The following is a 20,252-nucleotide window of genomic DNA, read 5'->3' as shown; positions in this document are numbered from 1 at the left end:
TTGTCAAATCCACATACAGTACGGAAAGTAAAGAGAGAATGGTCTCATTGGCAAAGGCCCAACCAGGCAAATCCGTTAATGTTACTGAGTCAAAATTAATGCAAGGACCTTATTACATTCGGTACCGGAAGGATCCTCCGTTAACCGTTTCTTATTTAAGAGCATGCTGTAATGGCCACACCTTTATTGCACACAGACACTAAATACTTATTACGCGCAGACGTTTCTGTAAGTTTGTGTGAATAAAGATACATTCAGATGATAATCTTCCCGTTGTTTCAGTGCTTCTGTTAGTAGTAGTAATCACTCCACGTACCGTTCCGATACAGGCCACATTTATTAGTCCTACCAATGGTAATTGAAATGCCTCGGTGCTTTTGCAAAGCAATGCTTGCGTTATATCGTAAAACAAAACAGTTAAAATAAGAATAAAATGTCGCCGCATGTGTGTTGTGCACTGGGTGTTGCCTAACGAGATTTGGCGACCATAAAAAAAAACAGAACGAAGAACCGCCGTTCCATTTCATTCCGGGAGGTTGGAAACATTTCGGCTTATTGCGTCTTTTGCAGTGACTGGTAGTATTCCGCTAGAATTTGCCAAGCCTTCGGTTCCATGAATCCTTTGGGCGGATTTTCCCCACTGCGCGCAAGTGTTCGCATTCTCGTGCCGGAAATGAAATCAAAGTCCTGTTTGCGGGCCGGATCGAAGAATGCCATCTGTGAGCAGGATTTATCGTATGCCGCAACACGGAACGGGAGAATCTGGCGATCGAAACAATGTCGGGTCAATGAAGGAAGTTGTTATTCATCCGGAAAAACATTATACTACCTCTATACTGTCCAATCCCGGTGCCATCTTGAGCACCCGCGCACCATGCGTTCCATCGTACAAATTGCCATCAGGGTAGAGGGCCTTGTCCGGATGGGGCATACCGGCAGGATCACGCCCTACGATGTAGTGATTAGCACCAGCATTCATTCCTAAGGAGGGAAGATAAATAATAAAGTGAACAATTATCGCCGCCCTTACTCATTCGATTGATCGTCCTGGAAGGTACTTACGAGCCTTAGCATGCCATTGTACTTCCGTCGGACCGGCATACATCATGGGCGAGGGAAAAATGGCCAGCACCGTGTGATCGCGATCGAGCACTCCCGAATCCAGCACCGCTTGATGCTGAGCCATACGCACCGGCAGTGGCACATCATCATCCTTTGTCCATCCTCCAAGCGGATGCAACAGCAGGACCGGGTTTTTGAAGCCACGTTCCAACAACTGCCGCCGACAGTCACTCATCAGCAGCGCGTGTCCATTGTGAATGGGATTGCGCAACTGGAAGGCAAACACGGCGTCAGCTTTAATCTCGCGGAATTTCTCTCGCAGCTCATTCGGCGTTAGTCGATAAGCGTCGAGTCCATCGTTCCACTGGATGCGCTCCAGCGCCTCGATCTCGCCCCCAACAAGATAGTCACCCGACTCGAGAATCATCTTGATGTATGGATGTTCACCGTTGGTGGTACCGAACTGACGAGCACATCGTTCCTCCTTGCGCTGGTAGTAAAATTCCGGCTTGCGTAGAACCGCCACCACCCGTCCGTTGTACTGCAGCGCAAGAGCACTGACCCCTTCGAGACGCTGCTTATCGGACTCAGTCGCGGAAAGCACTATCGGGACAGATTGATTGACACGCAGCGTTTCGTCCTCGTTCAGCAGACAGTTAAAGTGCAGCGCCTGTAGGTATTCCTGTTCGCGCATGAAACCCTTCAACGGATAGGCCCACCCTTCCGCCAGTATCTGCAACCATTGCAGCTCAACCTCGGTAATTGACAGCGAGGGCAACGTTTTCGCTTCTGCCTCGAGCGCCACCTTCAAACTCTCCGGCACGCACAACTCCGGCAGTGGTTCGTCCTCCTTAATGAACTTCGGTATGATCGCCTCGTCCTCCAGCAGCTTAATCAGCCTCAGCGTCGATTCACGCACCGTCATACCTTCGGTGCTGACGCGCAGATCGGGTGCGTCCGGTGCTTCGTACGCCTGGGTCACCCCGGTAAAACCCTGGATCACACCCTGGCGTGCCTTTTTGTACAGACCCTTGGTGTCGCGCGTTTCACACACTTCCAGCGGTGTGTCGATGTAGATCTCGAAGAATTTTAAATCTGCATCCTTATGGATTTTGCGCGCCATCTCACGATCCTCGGCGAACGGGGAAACGAAGCTGCAGATCGACACGACACCGCTGTCGGCAAACAGTTTGGCCACCTCCGCCACGCGTCGAATGTTTTCCTCGCGATCGACCTGCGAGAAGCCCAAGTTTTTGTTCAACCCGGTACGAATGTTGTCGCCATCGAGCCCATAAGCGGGAATGCCCTTCGACACGAGGAACGCCTCAAGCTCGAACGCGATCGACGTCTTGCCGGCACCGCTCAACCCCGTCAGCCACACCGTACAGCCGCGGAAGCCACGACACAGGCCCAGATTTTGGCCACGCACCTCCCGTGACACATTGTGCTTCTGTTCTGTCACGTTCGTCGCCACCTGAAGACACTGCGGATGACGGAAAGAAAGACAAACGATCGTTTATTCAGTCACAACTAAAACAAGACCATTGTGTGCAGGGAAAACATTCAAGGCCACTCTGGTAAAAAAAACAAGAGGACTAGATTATATAGCTGTACATATATATATATACCTCCTGCATCATAAACGGATAGATCTGGAACGGAGGACAACAATCCGAAGCGAAAACTCACCACCGAATGACGCGAGAGTTTTCGCGTCACGACACTTAAGTACGGTGCAACATGCGAGGAAAACATGAACGATAATAAGCTCACAAAGATAAGTTATTTGCTTTCCGGCAGCAACGTTCCCGGAGGCCAGTTCCTACCACATTGGCTTTTGCTGGGGTTGAGCTCATCAGAGCCCGGGAGGGTTTACGAACACCTTGCAATGGTGATCTATTGGACGGCTGGAGATAGTACCCCTTCCATGTGCATTGGAGCACACATGAAGACAGTGTAAAGTATTTGTTTGTTCTGTGGATAATTAATGGCTACGATTCTTCAGAAATTCCATCGACAACAAATGGCACACGTAAACGTATAAATCTTTACATACAGCCAGTATCACCTTTACCTCATGTAATAGAGTTACATTGTCATATAACTATGAGTCGGTAACGCACAAGTAAAAAACGATTCTGGTACTGCGTATGACTAGACTTCGTTTCTCTAATACACATCTTAGTAGGCAAAGAAAAGCCTAATGCTAAACAACTAGCCGTACCGTGGTTACCAAAGTATCTTTACACCTTCCTACAAAGTTACAAGCAAAGCCTGCGTTAACGCTTCCTGAACCAAAGTTCATTGGCCATTGGCTAGGCCTCGATCAGCGCCCTTACATAATCATCACAACATCGACCGCGTGAAGCACACTCTCAAGACGGTGTGAACGACATTCGCAAGAGGCACGCTATTCGGGAGGAAAACGGTCAGACACCAATTCAAATCATTTCAATCAAGTTACCTTTTGTTTTTGGGGGACTCTTGAGCTTCCTTCAAACGTTAAGACACTTCCGACATTGCCGAAATATTGGAAGATGCAAATTGGACTTGCGTCACATTTTACATTGCTGGAAGATCGCCGCCAAAGTGAAAGTTTTACAACGGAGCCTCTTTCTTCCTGGTTGTTTTTTATTTCGCTTTCTGGACCTCTCCAGTTTTAATGCTGACGGATCCCGGTGAACCTATTATTATGAACACTTTGGCAAAGAAACTTCAGAGTGCTGGTGCTTACCTCCGGAGAAACATTACCGGCACAGTCCTTATGTTTGCCGCAGCGTGTTTTCACCATCGTTCTGCCACCACCGTCCGCATTTTCGTAATTAGAGTTACCGAGGAAGGAGTTATTATTGAAGTTGGCCACCTTTCTGCGCTTTACAAACATGTTTGATACACGCGCGTTTTCGTGATATAAAACGAACGCGAACTGTTATCGCACTTGTTCCAGAACTGTATCAAAATTGGTTTTGTTACGTTAAAACACTACCACGCAGTTTCGTTTCAAATGCGGCAAGGTAACGCAAGGTAGAAAATTATTAGAATATGAGCTCGAGTTGTAAATCACTAAACGCGATCCGATCACGTCGCTCGGTCGATCAACAATGACGCTCGCAGAGGCTGCACTGGCCGATGATACCTGGTTTGGCGACGATTACGCGCTTCGCTCCTCCAGTTTGGCCAACGAACGTCATGGAGAAAGTTTCAACAGCCCAACCGCGATCGATGCCGTCGATCACACTTCACCGCACGAGCACCGCGTGGTTTCACCGTTCTGTATTGTTGTGTTTTCGTGGTTTCCGTGGTAAATTTTGTTATGGTACCGCTTTGTACTAGACAAGATCCGTTTCCTATTATTCACCACATGCCAGTTAGATGAGGGAATTAACCACCTTTATGGAATATCCTTTATTTACATTCCATTTTTCCCCCCGACTACTGCACCATCAACTTTCCGTCGTCAGAGCCTACTTGAGGGGCACAACTATCGTGGCTTGCTTGGCAATACACAATAACGTCGATTGATCGGGACGTGGTAAGTTTTGTGCGCGAAGTGAGCGCCACATGCAAAATGCGCTGAACGTACTTATGAAAGCCCACCGTAAGCTTCAACCCTTCGTCATCGGGTAGTTTCAACCCCACACGAGACATGTCCAAAGTTCTGTCCCGCTCTCTCGTTTTCTCGCTATCGCTCTGTATCTCCTACTCTCGGGCGTGTACGTACGCACACCGGGTGCTTTCACGCTGCGCGAGTGGTTTGCGATAAAGCGTACCAACAATGTACGAGCGTTTCAATTATAATGTGCCGGAATGCTCGGTGATGCCCCTTACGGCAGCAATTCTCCATCGTGCTTAGTCGCGCAATTTGTACGCTCGGTGACCCTATGGGTACTGGGAGTGGTGCTTCCGGCTTTCCCCTGTCGCTTCCATGCCTCCTGTCACCGGTGAGGGAGGTCAATGGGCCATGTCATGTAGCTGTGGCGGATCGAGTGAGCGTGAGTGTGTCGCGTGATAATTAACAACCGGTTGTTACAACGTTAGAACCCCGATCGTTTTTGCGCTCGTTACATTACTGCAAACGTCAGCATATCTCAAGCCACCCCAAAAAATGACCGGTGACGTAAAGTTTGGATTTTCAGTTCTAAGTTCCAAGTCCTCGATGAGATAACACGATTTTGATGTAACTATCAGGGCGCATATTCAACATCTTTATCTTACAGCTTGGAATCGTTTGAAAAAGATCGTGTTTGTGACAATGCGTATTGTTCGAGAGTAAGATAATTTCTGAGATTTGAGAAGTTCTTATCAGCAGTACTTCAAACTCCACTACACATCCCAGCCAGTGCGTAGATTATCATTCCATATGGTCCGAAACGCATACGGCAAGAGCACGATCGTTAAAGTGATGTACCATATGGAATGAACCAGACTGATAAATGGTCTGATTATAACCATGCCAAATCACAGTCAAACATGGAACAGTTACCGAAATGGCATATTAATCACGTGCTTTTAGAGCATCCGTTCTCCGATGGTCGTTCGAAACCCAACTATCTTCAACCACGTTTTTTGCTAGCAGGTGTGGAAAACGTGAACTCATTTCACTGCCGCATAGCACTAGTTTCGTTTGCCTGTTTGAACAGAAATTAATCGGAAAAATATTTAATAACTTATGCTGTACTATCCCACCCTTTAATACTCCCTTGCCACAGGAATGTAATCAATCTAGAACTACCCTCTTTGTTTCTTACCGTCCTCTGCTTCTTCATGGCCTTTTCTGGTTCTCCGCTCATGATGATGATATGCCGGCTCTGCTGCTGCCTTCGATAAGAACACTTTTGTATTTGCTTCGTTGATTTGTCACACCGCTCGCTAGTGTGTTTTCACCGTGTCAGCACTATGCGTACACAATCTAGGTGATTACTAGCGAATAGTAGAAACATTCAATTACCCGTAGTTAGAGGAACCGCTACCGTCCGCAAATGAGATTCCAGCTCGCGCACCAAACCAGTCCGAACGGAGGAACGAACACAACCAACGACAGCCAACACGGGGAACGTTTAAGTATCGCTTTCAACCATTTGTAGGCCGCAATACGCACCGCGGTACTTGCGTGTGACGAAAGGAAATAAGGAGGCAATACCGGACCGAAAATTACATACCGCAACCGATGGAATTTTGTAAACAACGGGTTTCCGTACGGTAAACAACCAAATGTCACACATGAAAATTTTCCCAACCAGTAAATTTGACGTTTGCTACTGATTGCTCGAATACAGTGTTCATTCGAGTAGTTGCGTCCAGCTCGAACCACGTAACGCACCATAACGCAACGGATCTACGCTCAAGATCACAATTTCTAGTTTTTGAAAACCGTTTTAAAAATTATGAACTAACGTTAATTTTATAAGTTAACGCGTTGTGATACATGTATTCACGTTGAAACATTTCCAATAAGAAAATCATTCAACCGCTGTTTTAACGTCTTTTTTATGCAACAATAACTCAACCAAAAACTTACATTGCCATTCATTCATTCCGGTCCTTACATTAGTTATATTGTGCTGCAGGTTTTTTAGAGAAACAATCAAACATGAGAGCTTCGTATCCGTCTTTTGACTCAATGTTTTGTTCCGTATTGTTTGTGTATTGCTTTCTTCCAAAACTACCAACTACCGCAATCCCTTCTTTTTAAAATTATAGGTTTCGCATGCTTCGCACACTTTGCGCTTATTGCTCCTGAGTATCATCCTACACTGGCCCAACTGTTGATTCGCATTCGGTCTTCTCATCTCCCCCTTACGAGTGAATCCCTTTCTAGTGGTCCAGAATGCGCATATTGCCGGAAACGATCTTGTTCTCCAGGATTGCACCAGCAGGAATATCGATACGATCGCCATGATTGGCTATGATGATGACCGTGCCGCGCAACGAAACCCCTCGGCCAAATGTAACATCCCCCGACACGGTCAAATGATCCAGCTCGATCAAATCGGGAATATTGGCAAAGCGACTGAGGAACTCCTTCACCTTGCTGAAATGATTGTCGCCTAACTTCACCAGCGGGGTGGTGGGGAACATGCGCTGCGGAGACATGACCAGCGAACCGTACTTCAAGCTATACAGGTTGGACATTACAAGCAGCAGGTCGGAGGTTTTCTTCACCGGGAGGAAGCGCGACCGTGGCACATTAATGCCGATGCCACCATCGAAACACTTCATGGCCGCGCCGACGGCCGTTTCGAGCTGGATCACGCGCATACCATTGTCCAGCGTTTTGTTGTTGACGATAATTTCCATGTTCATCGTCTTTGCATTCAGCACCCGCTCGATCGATTCGAGCCGTGCCCAGATGTTGTTGGTGTTGAAGAACTTGAACGTCTTCACCGACTTGAAGTCATCGACGTGCTCTTTCGGCACCTGAGCAATTTCCAGCAGGCGCAGTTTGTTCTCGTAGTTAATCAGCGTACCACCTTTCACGTCGGCCCGGGTCTTATCCGTCACTTCCATCACAAACTCGATCGGTTTATCACCCTGCTGGTCGTCACCAATTAGACGATTCAGTATCTTTATGTCGACCGTAGCACCGAGATTGTCGATGTTGGAGAGGAAACAGTACTCCCGACCCTCCTCGATGAACTTTCTCAACAGTCCCGAGTTTTGGAACGATTGGTAGAAATCGCCGTGACCTGGTGGGTACCATCTGGAAGATTACAAGGGTTTTGGTTACAATGGATTTCACACACAAAAAAACGCTCTAGGACATTACTTACGCATCGATATCATTCTCGATGTCAAAATCCTTCGCAATTGGCAACAGCGAATCTCGACTGATGCGTGGATAGCAGCTTTGGTTAAATGTGTAGATCTGCACCTGGAAACCTTTGTATTTGCGGATGACCTTCTCCGTGTCAACGTCCGTGTTGAACGAGTTCATCAGTACCAGCGGCACGTTGGCGTTGTATTTTTTGTTCAAATGCTCGATCTGCTGCACCGTGAGGTCGAGGAAGGTTAAGTCATTGCGTACCGGTATCACACTCTTCGGTCCATGGCAACCCATTGACGTGCCGAGACCACCGTTCAGCTTCACCACCACCAGCTTATCCAGCATGTCTCGGATGTGCGCTTCCTGTGGCAATTTCAGTGTCGAATAGTCCTTCACGGCACCCTCCGGCAACTTCTCGATACGATCCCACTCAACCGACGGTCCATCCTCTTGCAGGAACCGATGATACAATGCCTCGAAACCGCACATTTCCTTCTGTACGCCCGTTTTGCGCGAATCCTCAACCGTCTCCAGCAGATGGTCCAGGTCCTTCTTCAGGCGCATCAGGGCATCGCGTTTCGTCGCTTCGTGGAACTCTTTCGTGTCCGATGGTACACGCTGGTGTCCACGCACCTGTAAGAGTCAATGAACCAATGAACAATACGTTAGATATGCCATGTCGATCGTACGGCCAAGGTAACAACAGGAAAAAAATCAACGTGTGACGAAGAGTTAGAAAAACTATCCACAACAATGTCTATCCATTTCGTACAACGATCAAAAGCTGTTGCCAAAGCAATTACTCATGGTACAACAATTCCGCATGACCTTCAAAGTACCTAATAGACTAGTTATTAAATCGCAGCCCTGTCCCGGAATGGATTAGAATCGCCGTTCGTCACGTGTGCCTACTTTTAATAATCACATCTAAACAACTGGAAGTGATTAGGGGCAATCTTTTCGCTTATCACTGGAGCACGATTATACCATGCGAATGCAATCCGGGCCTAAACCAGTACCGAGCTTAACATTGAAAATAAAAAGCAAAACAACACATCCAAATAAACGCAACAGTTCCCGCATCACAGTTTACTCGCTGCAACTCAATTCACGGACTAGCGGTCCGTACGAGTGAAGGACGGCACAAATCTTAACATAATTATGCACGGATGGTAAGTAAACAAATCTCTCCACTTTCCGCTTGCTCACGATCACCACACAACGCAACGCGTGCAAGTGCAACCCGACGAACCTGCCCAACACCGCCGCCGGTACATGGATTAAGCATTTTAAAATGCACTGTTCCACCATCGGAGGCCCCACTGTTGACTGCCTTGGCGTTGAGCACGATGCACGAATTCTGTAGCCCCAGCATCACCACTGCAGCTGTTTGTACGGAGTTCTGGACGTTTCCGCCGTTTTTTTTTTTGTGTTTTTTAATTGATCGCCAGTAAGGTTACGGCGTGTTCTTGAATAGCCCGTGGGAAACCAGTGGCAGGCGTTATTGTTCCGGAGCGTCGAGCCTTTTTGTCTTCAAGTGCAGTTCAAGAAACAGATTGCTAGCGCACCGACGAACGTGCCGACAGCTTGGCTAACGATCATCTAACGATACTGAAGCTGTGATAGCGTATGCTGTTTGGTTTTATAGATGTTGATCGTCTCCCTCCAACGACTTTTTGAGGTTTCTCCGTTCGATTCTGGATTTATAGGATGACAAAAAAAACAACCCCTTCACAATTGGACGATACCATTCCAGTTTTCCATTCTTAACCTAACCCAACAACGTTCTGCGTTCTGGACGAAATGTGCAAATCGTACAATGTACAGGTCCGTCACCACAACCACAGGGTCCAGAGCCGCTAGAACATTGCCCAAACTGTCTAGTCACGCAAATGATTGATGTGTTCGGCTGGGGTGGTCGCATGTTTTTCGAATACCTGTTTTGCGCTTCCAGTCCAGCTCCAAAACTTGAACCCAATTCCAGAAGTCCCTGCGTATTGCTGCCAAGGGCAAGAACGAACGACATGACCCTTTTCGCGGTGGGAATTGATACCGTCAGAACCTGATCCGTCCTTCTCCGCTATACAGTTTATAACGCTTGCATGAAAGATGGCGTTATTGTTATATTGCCACTGATAAGATTATCACACTGTTGGAGCAGAAAAGCGAGCTGTTAAAACATCTTCTCCATTGAAATACCAATTGCCGGCGTGCTCGAAAGGTAAAAGGTAATAATAAACAGTCACTCATGGTGGGCGTAAGTAAACGTGATCGCTACTACGCCGATGATCGTGCACATTTCGTGCGGTAAACTGTAGTTTGCTCTACGCAAACGTACTTATCAAACCACCGCTCCTAAACAGCTTGTTACCAGTTGCACGGTCGACGTTGATTTCATCTCTTCATCGAAGTAGACATGGGGTAAGTATTATTTTACATGCTATACTACATGCCTGTGCTGGATCTACAGTTTTCGAAAGTAAAGTAAAACAAATCTGTCCATTCCCATGCACCTGGCCAAACAGCGGATACGATCATATTCATGGCCCAATTCGATCGGTATCACTTTACCAACATGCTGTTGTTCTGTCTGCAATACAATCTGTTCTTCAGTTTACAAACGTGGCGCTCCCGGCTATTCTGGTGGCACATGTTACTTCAAGATTAGCCATCCCGCCATGTGCCCGATGGCTCATAAGTTCTGCCCTTATCTCTCTACACTCTCTCTGGGTGTTTGACTTTCATTTGTTCTTCAGCGGAGCCCGTAATGCTGGCGCTTCCTCGGAACGGCATTGTCGCATCGTAGTTAGAGGTCGTTTGTTTAACGCGGGAAAGCACAACATAGTCGTGGCGCTACTGTTTGGTCAATTTGCGCCGTGCCGATGATGATCGTGTTCGTGGCTGATCTCTAACCGTATGTTTCGATCGTTGTATCTGCGGGTTGCTGTCACTTACGCTAAGCAGTAAATCGATGGCTCCGGTCATTTTCTGCTGGTTGGAATTGCACTTCTATCAAACAAAACCAAAAAAAAAACACTCGTCTTCCTTCCCACGCACGTTGGATCGGCGTTTATTCGCAACTGTTGCTGTGCTACCACACAGAGCACACAAACCGTTAACACTATGCGACAAAAACGTTGCTTTATTGGCGCGTGTGGCCTCTTCTTCGACCCGAATGGGACTGAAATGGGACCGTGTGTGGTGATTTCCAGCAAGTGCGATCTCTCTGTCATAACCCCGTGTATGACCAACGATACCCGTCGCCCGGTTTGAGAGAATGATAACGCATCATCGAGTTGTAAAGGCTTTGCCTACTAATCATCGTAGCCATACTTTGCCTTCCATTTACCGTACCTCAACCACCAACTCTACAGGCGGCTCGGGTATAGATAGATAGGAATAGGACTGGGAAGTGAAGACAAATCTGTCTATTTGTAAATATCTCGCAAACTCTCCTAATAGTTTACGAATGTTATCGCAATAGTAATCAGCCAACCTGTGGAGTACGGTGCGACGGTCCCCAGATTGCACGGGCAACAGCAGAGGATGCAGTAGTGGGAGTGTATCGGACGGATTGATTATTTCAAGTACGATTAAGTCCAGATAAGGTTTAAAACGACCTAAACGAATGAAAATGCTTTGTTGGAGGTGCAGAGTGTTATGCAAACAGCGCACATTACTTCTACGATGGGCAGGAATTGTTTTTGAACGAAACGGCAGATGGGACCCCGGATGGCCGGCGCAGTGCGCTACGATGTTTGTATTTTACTTAACTCCGCACTTCATGAAGCAATTTATGCTTTACTGTGTGTACAGATTTTTAACGACACCGTTTCGCTTGCACATTTACGCTGGCGGCCAAGGTCGATCAAGGTTAGCGAAATGGCTTGCGATCTGTGATAGATCAAATGCGACACTTGGATACGAATAACAAATCGTATGATTTGCGCCTACGAGAAGTCTCCTCTTCATCTCATACCGTCTCAAGTGATTGCTTATCTTATCAGCTTACCTTCTCATTTGGAATATTCAGCATTTTTCTTGAATTCACAGCGAAGTGGTCTGAAGACAATCAAATACACACTGGCGTGTTGGGTACCGGAACGTTTTCCTCTTGGCGATTTTGCTGGTACCGTTGGTGTACTTCGTAAAGTTAACCGAAATTGTAACGAAACACACACGGGCCAAAACCAACACTCGATTGTCCTCCCACTGAGATCAGTTGTGTCTTGAAATACGACCAGCGATTTCAACCACTTCCTGCCGATGGATAACTCGCGCCCGCACAAACAATGACGAAAACTGCAGAACTAAAACAAATTTGACAGCTCACCGTGCAGCAAAGACGGGGTGTCAAATCAGTTCGGCCGATAAATCGTGCCCTGTTTCGCGAAAACAAACAAAACCAGATGAATTTCGCTCTCTCTCTTCCATTTTAACATATTTTTGATGATAGAATAATGCAACAAATAATGATAATTTGGTTCTCAGAAGTTTGATAAGCCGCCGGTTCGCTTTTTACCTTTTATTTCTGCGCAACATAAATACAAAATACGATACACACAAGATAACAGACAGAAATTACAAAATTGGTTCCTTTTTGTTCGACAAAAAATCGCAGGATTAGAGACCTAGTAGCCCGAAGTGTTTAATCTTGCTGCCACTGCAAATAAAGGTGAATGTGTTGAGTAAATCAAAATCCAAAGAGTTCACCTTAATCCGTGAAACACTTTTTACCTTCAATGTTGGCTGCTGTCCTCCCATCCGGCTAGCCTCTTGCTCTCGGCGTTCTTGTTCCATCGCACGCTGCTGTTGTCTTCGAACTTTTTCCGGATCCTTAATGCCTCGTGATTCCTGTTCTATTCGTCGTCTTTCTGCTGCCTCGCGCTGTTGCTGACGACGGACCTCCTATGGAAAAAGAAGTAACCAGTAACGTTTCCAGTTTTGCTGTTTGCGAGAACTGCTGTAACGCTCGAAAACATTTTGGCCCTAAATGTGTAATTCACTTACGACGTCCGGTGTAAGTAATTCCTCTGTAGATCCTTTAAAACACGAAGAACACAATCCCATCACGAACAATTTGGATGAATCCACGAAACACTTGTAGGCTTTCGCTGCCTTTGTCGAGAACGTAAACAAAACAAGGTGGGCAATTTTGTTGCTTTCAGATGCGGCTACATTATTGGGTTGGTTGCTCCAGTTTCTCTGTTTCGCTTGTGAGTTTTTCCACAAAATGTGCAATTTGGAGTAAATTTGGTGGAAACAGAGATTTCGCATTTTCAGAATAACTTGCCTTTTCTCAAATATCGTACTGTTTCAAATAGAACCTTGCACGCAGCCATGATACTATGGAATAATTTAATTTATACTTCTAGTGATGTAAAATTAACTTACAATACAGCTGGCGAGTGGAACATCTGCTATACCGGTTATTAACTGCTCACTGTTCATGTGTTTTCTCCATGCACTTTCATGTGCCGTTGCAGTCCATTCTTTTGCCGGAACGCTGCATTGCAAATATCACATACGTATGGCTTTTCTCCCGTATGTCGCCGAAGATGAAGTTTCACAGATTTGCTTTGTGTAAATCGTTGCCCACACACGTTGCACACGAATGGTTTTATGTTGAAATGTGTGTACTTATGTGTTTTAAGTGTCCCACTTTGGGTAAAACATTTTTTGCAGATATCACATTTGTAGGGCTTTGAACCTCTGTGTGCATGCTGGTGCCGATACATGTTTGTTTTGGAGGCAAACTCTTTTCCACAGTCTGGGCAACGATGCCGCACGGATCGGGTTTTTGTACATTTGCGCTCATGCTTCAACCCTATAACGGATACAATTTTGCTGCAGGTTCCGGTCTTTTCATACGTTGGGCTAATTGCTTTGCACGTGTCCTCGAGATATTCTACCGTGTCACTAAAAGCAAGTTCTTCACTTTTTTCCTGCTCTTCCGTGTCTTGAGACTCCCGGCCATCCAATGACGATATTTCATTAGATTTCTCAGCTACGGGCAGTACATAGCCTTCATCCGACGAAAGTTCAAAATCACAGACCTTGTTCTGTGTGGTACCTTCTGGCTTCTTGGCGATGGACTCCTCAATTTCTTCTACATTTGTATACACATAATCAAAAGACTCTTTATCAGTCAAAATCATTTCTTCCACGACTTCCTCGGTTTGCACCTCGTACACCAGCTCCGATTGTTCATACTCATCCGATGAAATGTTTTCGAGTGTAGGGAAATTCTCAAACTGCGCCCCGTCATTTGTGTTCGCTCGTAAACTTCGATCCGTGCGAGTGCATAGGATTTTGAATTCGTACGATGTTGATAGCATCTGCAAGCATCGATTGCATATGTTTGACGGAAGCCCATCGGAGCAGGAAACCTAGAATCCAAAAGTAAAAACGTTGAGATCAGTTTGAACATAGTTGCCGCAAGCATCAACCGAAACTTACATCTATAGAGGTGCACCATTTAAAGATGTTTCCATACACGGATAGCGGTTTTACTGCATTTTTGCCTCCACAGCCACGGCAAACGTCGGATGCTAGCTTTTCATCGGTTTGAGTTGCTAATACACTATCCATTTAGATTAATGGCTTCATGGAATGTGATTTTGACGATTTGTTATCTTTGATGATGCTATTTGCAACACAAAAAGCGTTGTTTAAAGATTTCTATCCCGTAAAACTTTTGTTTACCTTTTGTTGAAAAACCACCAGCAATAACAATATCAGCTGTCATTGTGATCCAGCCTGTATATAGCGTAGAGCTGGGTTCTCACAATGATCATCGACGAATATTTCAAAACAATCGATGAACGGGCGAAAATAGGAAACAACTCGAATATAAAAAAGAAATTCAAAATACTGTTTTTAATTTACTCAAATTTGTGCAATTTTATTGCTCCTATGAATTGAGAAAAAGCGACGCAAAAAAACGGGTTTTTATTCATTTTCGCTAGAGTTAGACACATCACATATTTCCTGATACGTAAGATACACCACGTGGTACAGCACGTGGTAGATATTAGCTAGCAGATAAGTTATGCCATACATCTGTGCATAAATTCTAGTACCATGAACAATTAATATTCCAAGAGCAGTAGAATTGCAACGATTCAAGAATAGTCACAGAAAAATATTAAACTTCGTTTTTCAGATAAAATGCAAAGAAACTCATACCACACCTCTCCCGATAATGTCTCTATAGGGACCCTGTTTCAGTACCACTATCTCTTGACAGAACCTTCTAATCCTAATAAAGCCACAGCAGGACTTCTTTCGTTCGATTCTTTCATCGACATCTGCATACAAATGTGGACACTGCGCATGGAAAGCCAACCAGAGAGCGCGTCCGTTAGAACTGCCGCCACCGAAAACCACGTCGACGCTTCCGTCCGTGTCGGCACTTTTGTTCCGTGTCTCTCTTTCGAGCTTACGCGATGCCGTTACACACGTTCCCAGGGCTCGAAAACGGACACGGAAAAAGTGACACGAGTTACATTGTGTACATATTGGTAGCATAATCTCCTAATAACGACCGCCCGACCGACCGCATGCGAGCGCTGCGCAACACACAGGGACACTTTAATCCTTATTTAAGGTGCATAACGAGGGTCTAGGAGATTATCAAACAGACACAACACACTACTTAACTTTCATTCAGCTGTAAACTTTCAGCGGTGCGGACGAATCCTCCGGATGGAAATATAAAACCACGCAAAAGCGTACCGTCGGCATTTATTATTGTGGCAAACGGCGTATGTCCCTTGGTGTGGGTACGGTTGATGAACTTGTAATACTTCCACACGGTGATCCTCTTGAACTTGGCGACTTACTTTTACCCGGGTGAAAAGCGTTCCGAGACCGGGAGCATTAATTCCCTGTTTCAATTGGCCGACACTGTTGCTCTCGAATACAAATTAAAGAGCGGACATTTCAGACGTGAAAGGTAGGCGTCGGTACTTTATGGTTTTATGTATATCTGAGGACTATCATTTTGGAAATTCTACGCGCGTTACTTTTCTCATAAAAGATATCCTTCTAACATACTATCAGCGCATATCAATTTAACAAAATATTAAAATTTCTAACAGTTAATAAGGGAACTGGAAAAGAAGCAACCACGAATCCTCCACAACCCGTTTCTTGCTAGACGACTGTCAGATATTAACAGCAAGGGTGAAGAATGTAATACAACCTCCCGCTGATAAAAGTCACGTGCAGCGCAATTTTGTGACGGCTCGGGATATCCTGCAATGATTGGAACTCATTCGTTTGGAACGAAAAGTTTTGCATACCCCTTAATTTGGACCGGAGTATTGTAGCACCCGTGTAGGGTAGATGATGCTAGATATGAATATAAATTTCCTGTGACGATTTGGAACGCTTCTTGATTTAATTCATTTTTTTTACATTTTATTTCAACAAAGTACGAAACTATCTGTCTAAAAAGATGGTTTTGAGGACGAAAAGGACTTATCTCATGCACCTACACGAAGAACCTTGTCTGTCTGTCTGTAACTTATGACATGGCCACAAATAGGCACAATTACTACATAATTCCCATTGTAGGTGAATGCCCTTACACGGAAACGCATTAACGCACCCTTTGCTTCTAGCAAAAACCGCTCGGAAAACTCCCCCAAAGTAACTCCCCGAAAACGTGACGGGACGAACATTTTCCCGAAACTTCCCGTAACTCTCCTGCGTTCACATTCTAAAGGTAGTCATTAGTGTGAGCTGCGACGGGCTCGGCAAAGACGAACTTTCTTTACCATCGAACATCCAGAGCAACCAAAAATCCTAAACCACCCCGGCAACCGACTTTTGGCGGGACCGTGCGGCAGTGTTTTCATTTTGTGCGGTTTTTCCACATTTGGAGTTTCCTTTGTGCTTCCCGATCAGTTTTCCCTTTCTTTTCAGTGGGACGAGTTTTCCCCCTTTTTTCTCGTTAGCCCGGCTGAAGCCTTGCTAGTTGCGGAGCGTGTGGATTAAGATTTATAGGGTTACGGGTCGGATTGCTTTCGGGTCGGGGCGATTTAAGCGCTACAGGCGGCTTTGCTGGCATGATGAGTATTGTATTGGCCCAACTCAACTGCGGGGTAAAAGTGGTTTTCCCTTACACGAGAGAAAACATGTGTTGAACAGCTTTTTCAGTTGTTGTTAGCCGTTCTCCTCGATAGAACGCGATGCGGATGAGTTTAATCGCAAAATCATTCGAACATTAGTACACATCAACTAACAATTTTAAAGCTTAAACTTAAAGCAAAATTAAGGCCTCCAAATGTACCACTCCCTTAAGCACATTCTAACGGACAGAGTGCATCGGCAGCAATGGATATAGTCCGCGTGTGCAAGAAGTTCACTGTACGCAGCTTAAACATCCGTACGCAAATCATGCCATCCCGTCCGCGTACTGCGCACACCACACACAATCGAGGCATATTTTTTGTTTTTGTTAAATTTTTTTGCAAAACACCACAATATTTTCGATGTGCGTCGTATGACAACTGCGTCTGGGCGCGTTGAAACACCCGTTACCGACACATTCCTACGCGGTCGAAAGCTTCTGCGGCACAGTTGCAAACCTTTGCACACTCACAATCCTTCGTTTGTTTCTTTTCTACTGTGGCGTACAATTTCTCGGTAGTACGCATATTCGCTTCATCGTAGAGGGCACGTTCTAGGAAAAAAGCCAGGAAAAAAAGCAAACAGTTCAAAAGAATTGTCACATAAAAACCGTCCTTCCGCTGACCGTTTGATAACCTCTTCAAGATCATTAAACAGATCGGCACGAACAGGGGAAAAGGGCGTAGACATCGGCGGCGCAAGAAGAGAAAGCGTCGGCGGAGGCATTCGGCTATCACATCGCGATTAATGCCGCTGCAAGTGACCAGCCAGAGCAGTGTCGATTGCAAGAGTGCTTCCGTTGAGAAACGTTCCGCAAGCATTCGCACGAAAAATGAAACCGATTGTGCTGTTAAGCGTGCAGCAATATGCTGGAAAACACTCGCCATGAGTTGGTTGGCGCTGGCGTTGGATGGAAGGGGTTCATGGCAAACGGCATTGTAGTCTACCTAACAGCACATCTATCGTTGCAGCAAACCGCATATCGGATTCGTGATCGTAATCTGAGCGGTTTCTGTAGTAACGTTAGCCACCGGTTAATGTATCCCGTTTCGGGTGGCCCCTTTTCACTGCATTCGTCCAACAGCATGTTCCAGCTTCCTACCGTATTAAGGTGTTACATAGTGTAGTTATAAAGCATGTAAACGACACAGGTTCAGAACATCCACCAGCAACGGACATCGAGAACGGGATCCCCAAAACCTCCCTCAACCGACCTACACGGTTCAATGAACAACAAGAAGCGAAACAAATTATATTTACGCTGATAGTGAATTCTTGACGTCGGTTCCCCGCGATGCCGTCTCCTCCGCAGGGAAATCATAATTCTTTGTTTTGATAATACCACGTCCGAGCTGATACGACTGCCGAAAAGCGAACTATGCCGTGGCTGCACAGTGTACCGTGGCAGCAGCTCGGAGAAGTTTTTAAAATCCCGCGCACCAACCTGTATTTGCAGGATTACCACCCAGCAGTAGCAGCAGCAGCCGCGTACGGGCCTGTGGTGTGTACCTTCGTATGTGTGTGCCACCGTGTTTGGTGTAATAAAATTTATCACTAAGCATAAAAGAAAACATTACGCTTGCCGGTGGTACGGTCGGGCATTATTGGCACGAGGACGTTGGCATTCCTTTTTTATTGCAGGGGAAACAACATCGAGGACCCTTTCCCTGAGATAAAACAACAAACGTACGTTAGAGACCAACAAGGGAGCGAAGACGGTTCAAAGTTAAATAGGAATCGAAAGATAAACAATAAACATAAAATGATTACTCACCTTAGCACTTTCGAGACCGGTTCCAAGCAAGACAACGAATGATAAAGGTGCGGCATAAGAATGTCCTCGGAAAGAACATCCCTTTTAGTGTGGCGCTGGAAAATCCTGTTATCGGGACGCTGGTGACGCCGTCCTATCGCTTGCATGATTATTTTTTTATCCCTGCACGTGCAAGCGGATGGTCTTCCGGAAGAGCTCCTGAATTTCCTGGACGATGCTTTGCATCCTGGGTGAAGCTGTTTTCGTTTGGCGTGTGTCTTGTCTGTTTGAATTATACTGATGCAGAATCATGTTAAAAAAGGGATCTACAGGAAGTTTTTTTTTGTTTTTATAATATTATATATATATCATTTTTGATACAAAAAACTTTTCTCAGTTCCATTCCGTGCAATTCCGTTATGCAAAGACACGATGATGCGACACGGGAATGTGACACTCTTGCGTAAGGCTGTATCTACTACCCCCCTTTAAATGTTACTTCCCACGATTCGATGTACTAACTCTTCACTCGTTCTATTCACTATTTTTATGTCGCTTCCCGTTGCTTTCGCTTCCAAGCCTCACTTTATGCGTTTTTCATTCTTCTCGGTTTCAATCGTCCTGGCCTGATGGTGATGCTTTCCATTGCTAGCCGTTTCTCGCTTTTATGTTGCCTTCGGAGAAGGTCGTACGCAGCATAAAATCGACCACCAGCCTGCCAAAACCCCTAAACACCGTGCCGCACCGACCCGTTCCAGTAGGATTCCCTTTCATGCGTATTTATGTTCTACCATCCCATCGTTTGTTAAGCCAACCAGTGCCGATACAGTGCAGAACACAAAAACTGAGCACTAGTGGATGAAAGTTTTTTTTTCTAAAAGTTATTACTACTCACATAGTTTAAATTTAAAGCCACAAAGCACGGTTAACTCCCCTCATAACAAGTATAATTCAATTTAAAAAAAAACCTTTCACACGAGCCAAATCTCGCATGGTGAACATTTCGGTTCTTTGATTTCATTTATTATTGCTACTCAGTGCGAAAGCCGAAACATGATACAAACTTTGGCCTGATTGGAAGTTTATTAGCTTGTGAGGCTGACCAATAGTTTAGGATCGGGATTGGGAATTATTAATTATTAACTTTGAAGAGCTTCTAATGGAGCACTTGGAATAATCTATTTAGAAATTATGAGGGTATCGATGCCAAGAAAATTGTTCCTGCAGCTGGAGATAAAGCAAATCCTCAACCCACCGAAGAAAGTCTGAAAATGTAGCCAGCATGAGCTTTTCATTTTTTATATGCTGGCAATCATAATACTTATTAACAACATTCAAGCATTCAATAAATAAAGAGATAATATTGTGATAACCTATTCTTTTTGTCAATTTGATAAACGAACTATATAAAATTCGAATAAGAATTTATTCCCTAAACTCTCTGTATGTCATTCACTCTATGTATGAATATATTTAGATAAGTTTCAATCTGTATCCATCTGGAATCACAATTATGGAAACATAAAATAATTACTT

At 45.3% G+C, this 20,252-nt stretch overlaps 3 protein-coding genes across 10 annotated transcripts; all 3 read right to left on the bottom strand.

Moving 5' to 3' along the window:
• Positions 1–10: 10 nt before the first annotated feature.
• Positions 11–6,237, bottom strand: LOC128299286 (bifunctional 3'-phosphoadenosine 5'-phosphosulfate synthase). Of its 3 annotated transcripts, none has more exons than XM_053035196.1 (4): positions 3,797–4,186; positions 1,063–2,545; positions 830–981; positions 11–762 (listed from the first exon to the last, which is right to left on the bottom strand). In XM_053035196.1, the coding sequence occupies exons 1-4, from the start codon at positions 3,944–3,946 to the stop codon at positions 553–555; spliced, it is 1,995 nt and encodes a 664-aa protein (XP_052891156.1). In that variant the 5' UTR covers positions 3,947–4,186; the 3' UTR covers positions 11–552. The 3 variants fall into 3 exon arrangements, with proteins under 3 accessions (XP_052891156.1, XP_052891157.1, XP_052891158.1); XM_053035197.1 differs by lacking the exon at positions 3,797–4,186 and adding an exon at positions 5,811–6,237 and having other exon boundaries at positions 13–762; XM_053035198.1 differs by lacking the exon at positions 3,797–4,186 and adding an exon at positions 2,691–2,744 and having other exon boundaries at positions 13–762.
• A 293-nt stretch (positions 6,238–6,530) lies between these two features.
• Positions 6,531–12,078, bottom strand: LOC128310393 (UTP--glucose-1-phosphate uridylyltransferase). 3 transcript variants are annotated; one of them, XM_053047021.1, is made up of 3 exons: positions 11,838–12,078; positions 7,833–8,458; positions 6,531–7,762 (listed from the first exon to the last, which is right to left on the bottom strand). In XM_053047021.1, the coding sequence occupies exons 1-3, from the start codon at positions 11,859–11,861 to the stop codon at positions 6,877–6,879; spliced, it is 1,536 nt and encodes a 511-aa protein (XP_052902981.1). In that variant the 5' UTR covers positions 11,862–12,078; the 3' UTR covers positions 6,531–6,876. The 3 variants fall into 3 exon arrangements, with proteins under 3 accessions (XP_052902981.1, XP_052902980.1, XP_052902979.1); XM_053047020.1 differs by lacking the exon at positions 11,838–12,078 and adding an exon at positions 10,781–10,894; XM_053047019.1 differs by lacking the exon at positions 11,838–12,078 and adding an exon at positions 9,078–9,193.
• A 255-nt stretch (positions 12,079–12,333) lies between these two features.
• On the bottom strand, positions 12,334–14,496 carry LOC128296892 (small VCP/p97-interacting protein). 4 transcript variants are annotated; one of them, XM_053032415.1, is made up of 4 exons: positions 13,220–13,409; positions 12,836–13,030; positions 12,563–12,733; positions 12,334–12,488 (listed from the first exon to the last, which is right to left on the bottom strand). In XM_053032415.1, exons 1-4 carry the CDS (start codon positions 13,274–13,276, stop codon positions 12,474–12,476), a joined length of 438 nt encoding a protein of 145 aa, XP_052888375.1. In that variant the 5' UTR covers positions 13,277–13,409; the 3' UTR covers positions 12,334–12,473. The 4 variants fall into 4 exon arrangements, 2 of the variants coding, with proteins under 2 accessions (XP_052888375.1, XP_052888374.1); XM_053032414.1 differs by having other exon boundaries at positions 12,836–13,250; XR_008287231.1 differs by lacking the exons at positions 12,334–12,488; positions 12,563–12,733 and adding an exon at positions 14,285–14,496 and having other exon boundaries at positions 12,887–13,152; positions 13,220–14,214.
• Between the last annotated feature and the right edge of the window lie 5,756 nt (positions 14,497–20,252).

This window comes from Anopheles moucheti, chromosome 2 (assembly GCF_943734755.1).
Source record: "Anopheles moucheti chromosome 2, idAnoMoucSN_F20_07, whole genome shotgun sequence".
In the NCBI taxonomy this organism is placed as follows: domain Eukaryota; kingdom Metazoa; phylum Arthropoda; class Insecta; order Diptera; family Culicidae; genus Anopheles; species Anopheles moucheti.
This window is presented reverse-complemented; position numbering and strand designations above follow the sequence as displayed.

Coding starts and splice junctions, on each gene's coding strand:
- LOC128310393 (XM_053047019.1), bottom strand. CDS start 9,113: ATGCTTAATCCATGTACCGGCGGCGGTGTTGGGCAG. Junction 8,459..9,077: donor CCGGCGGCGGTGTTGGGCAG/GTTCGTCGGGTT, acceptor TGACTCTTACAG/GTGCGTGGACACCAGCGTGT. Junction 7,763..7,832: donor ATCGAGAATGATATCGATGC/GTAAGTAATGTC, acceptor GTAATCTTCCAG/ATGGTACCCACCAGGTCACG.
- LOC128299286 (XM_053035196.1), bottom strand. CDS start 3,946: ATGTTTGTAAAGCGCAGAAAGGTGGCCAACTTCAATAATAACTCCTTC. Junction 982..1,062: donor ACAATGGCATGCTAAGGCTC/GTAAGTACCTTC, acceptor TTCCCTCCTTAG/GAATGAATGCTGGTGCTAAT. Junction 763..829: donor CGGGATTGGACAGTATAGAG/GTAGTATAATGT, acceptor TTCGATCGCCAG/ATTCTCCCGTTCCGTGTTGC.
- LOC128296892 (XM_053032414.1), bottom strand. CDS start 13,102: ATGCGAAATCTCTGTTTCCACCAAATTTACTCCAAATTGCACATTTTG. Junction 12,734..12,835: donor AATTACTTACACCGGACGTC/GTAAGTGAATTA, acceptor CTTTTTCCATAG/GAGGTCCGTCGTCAGCAACA.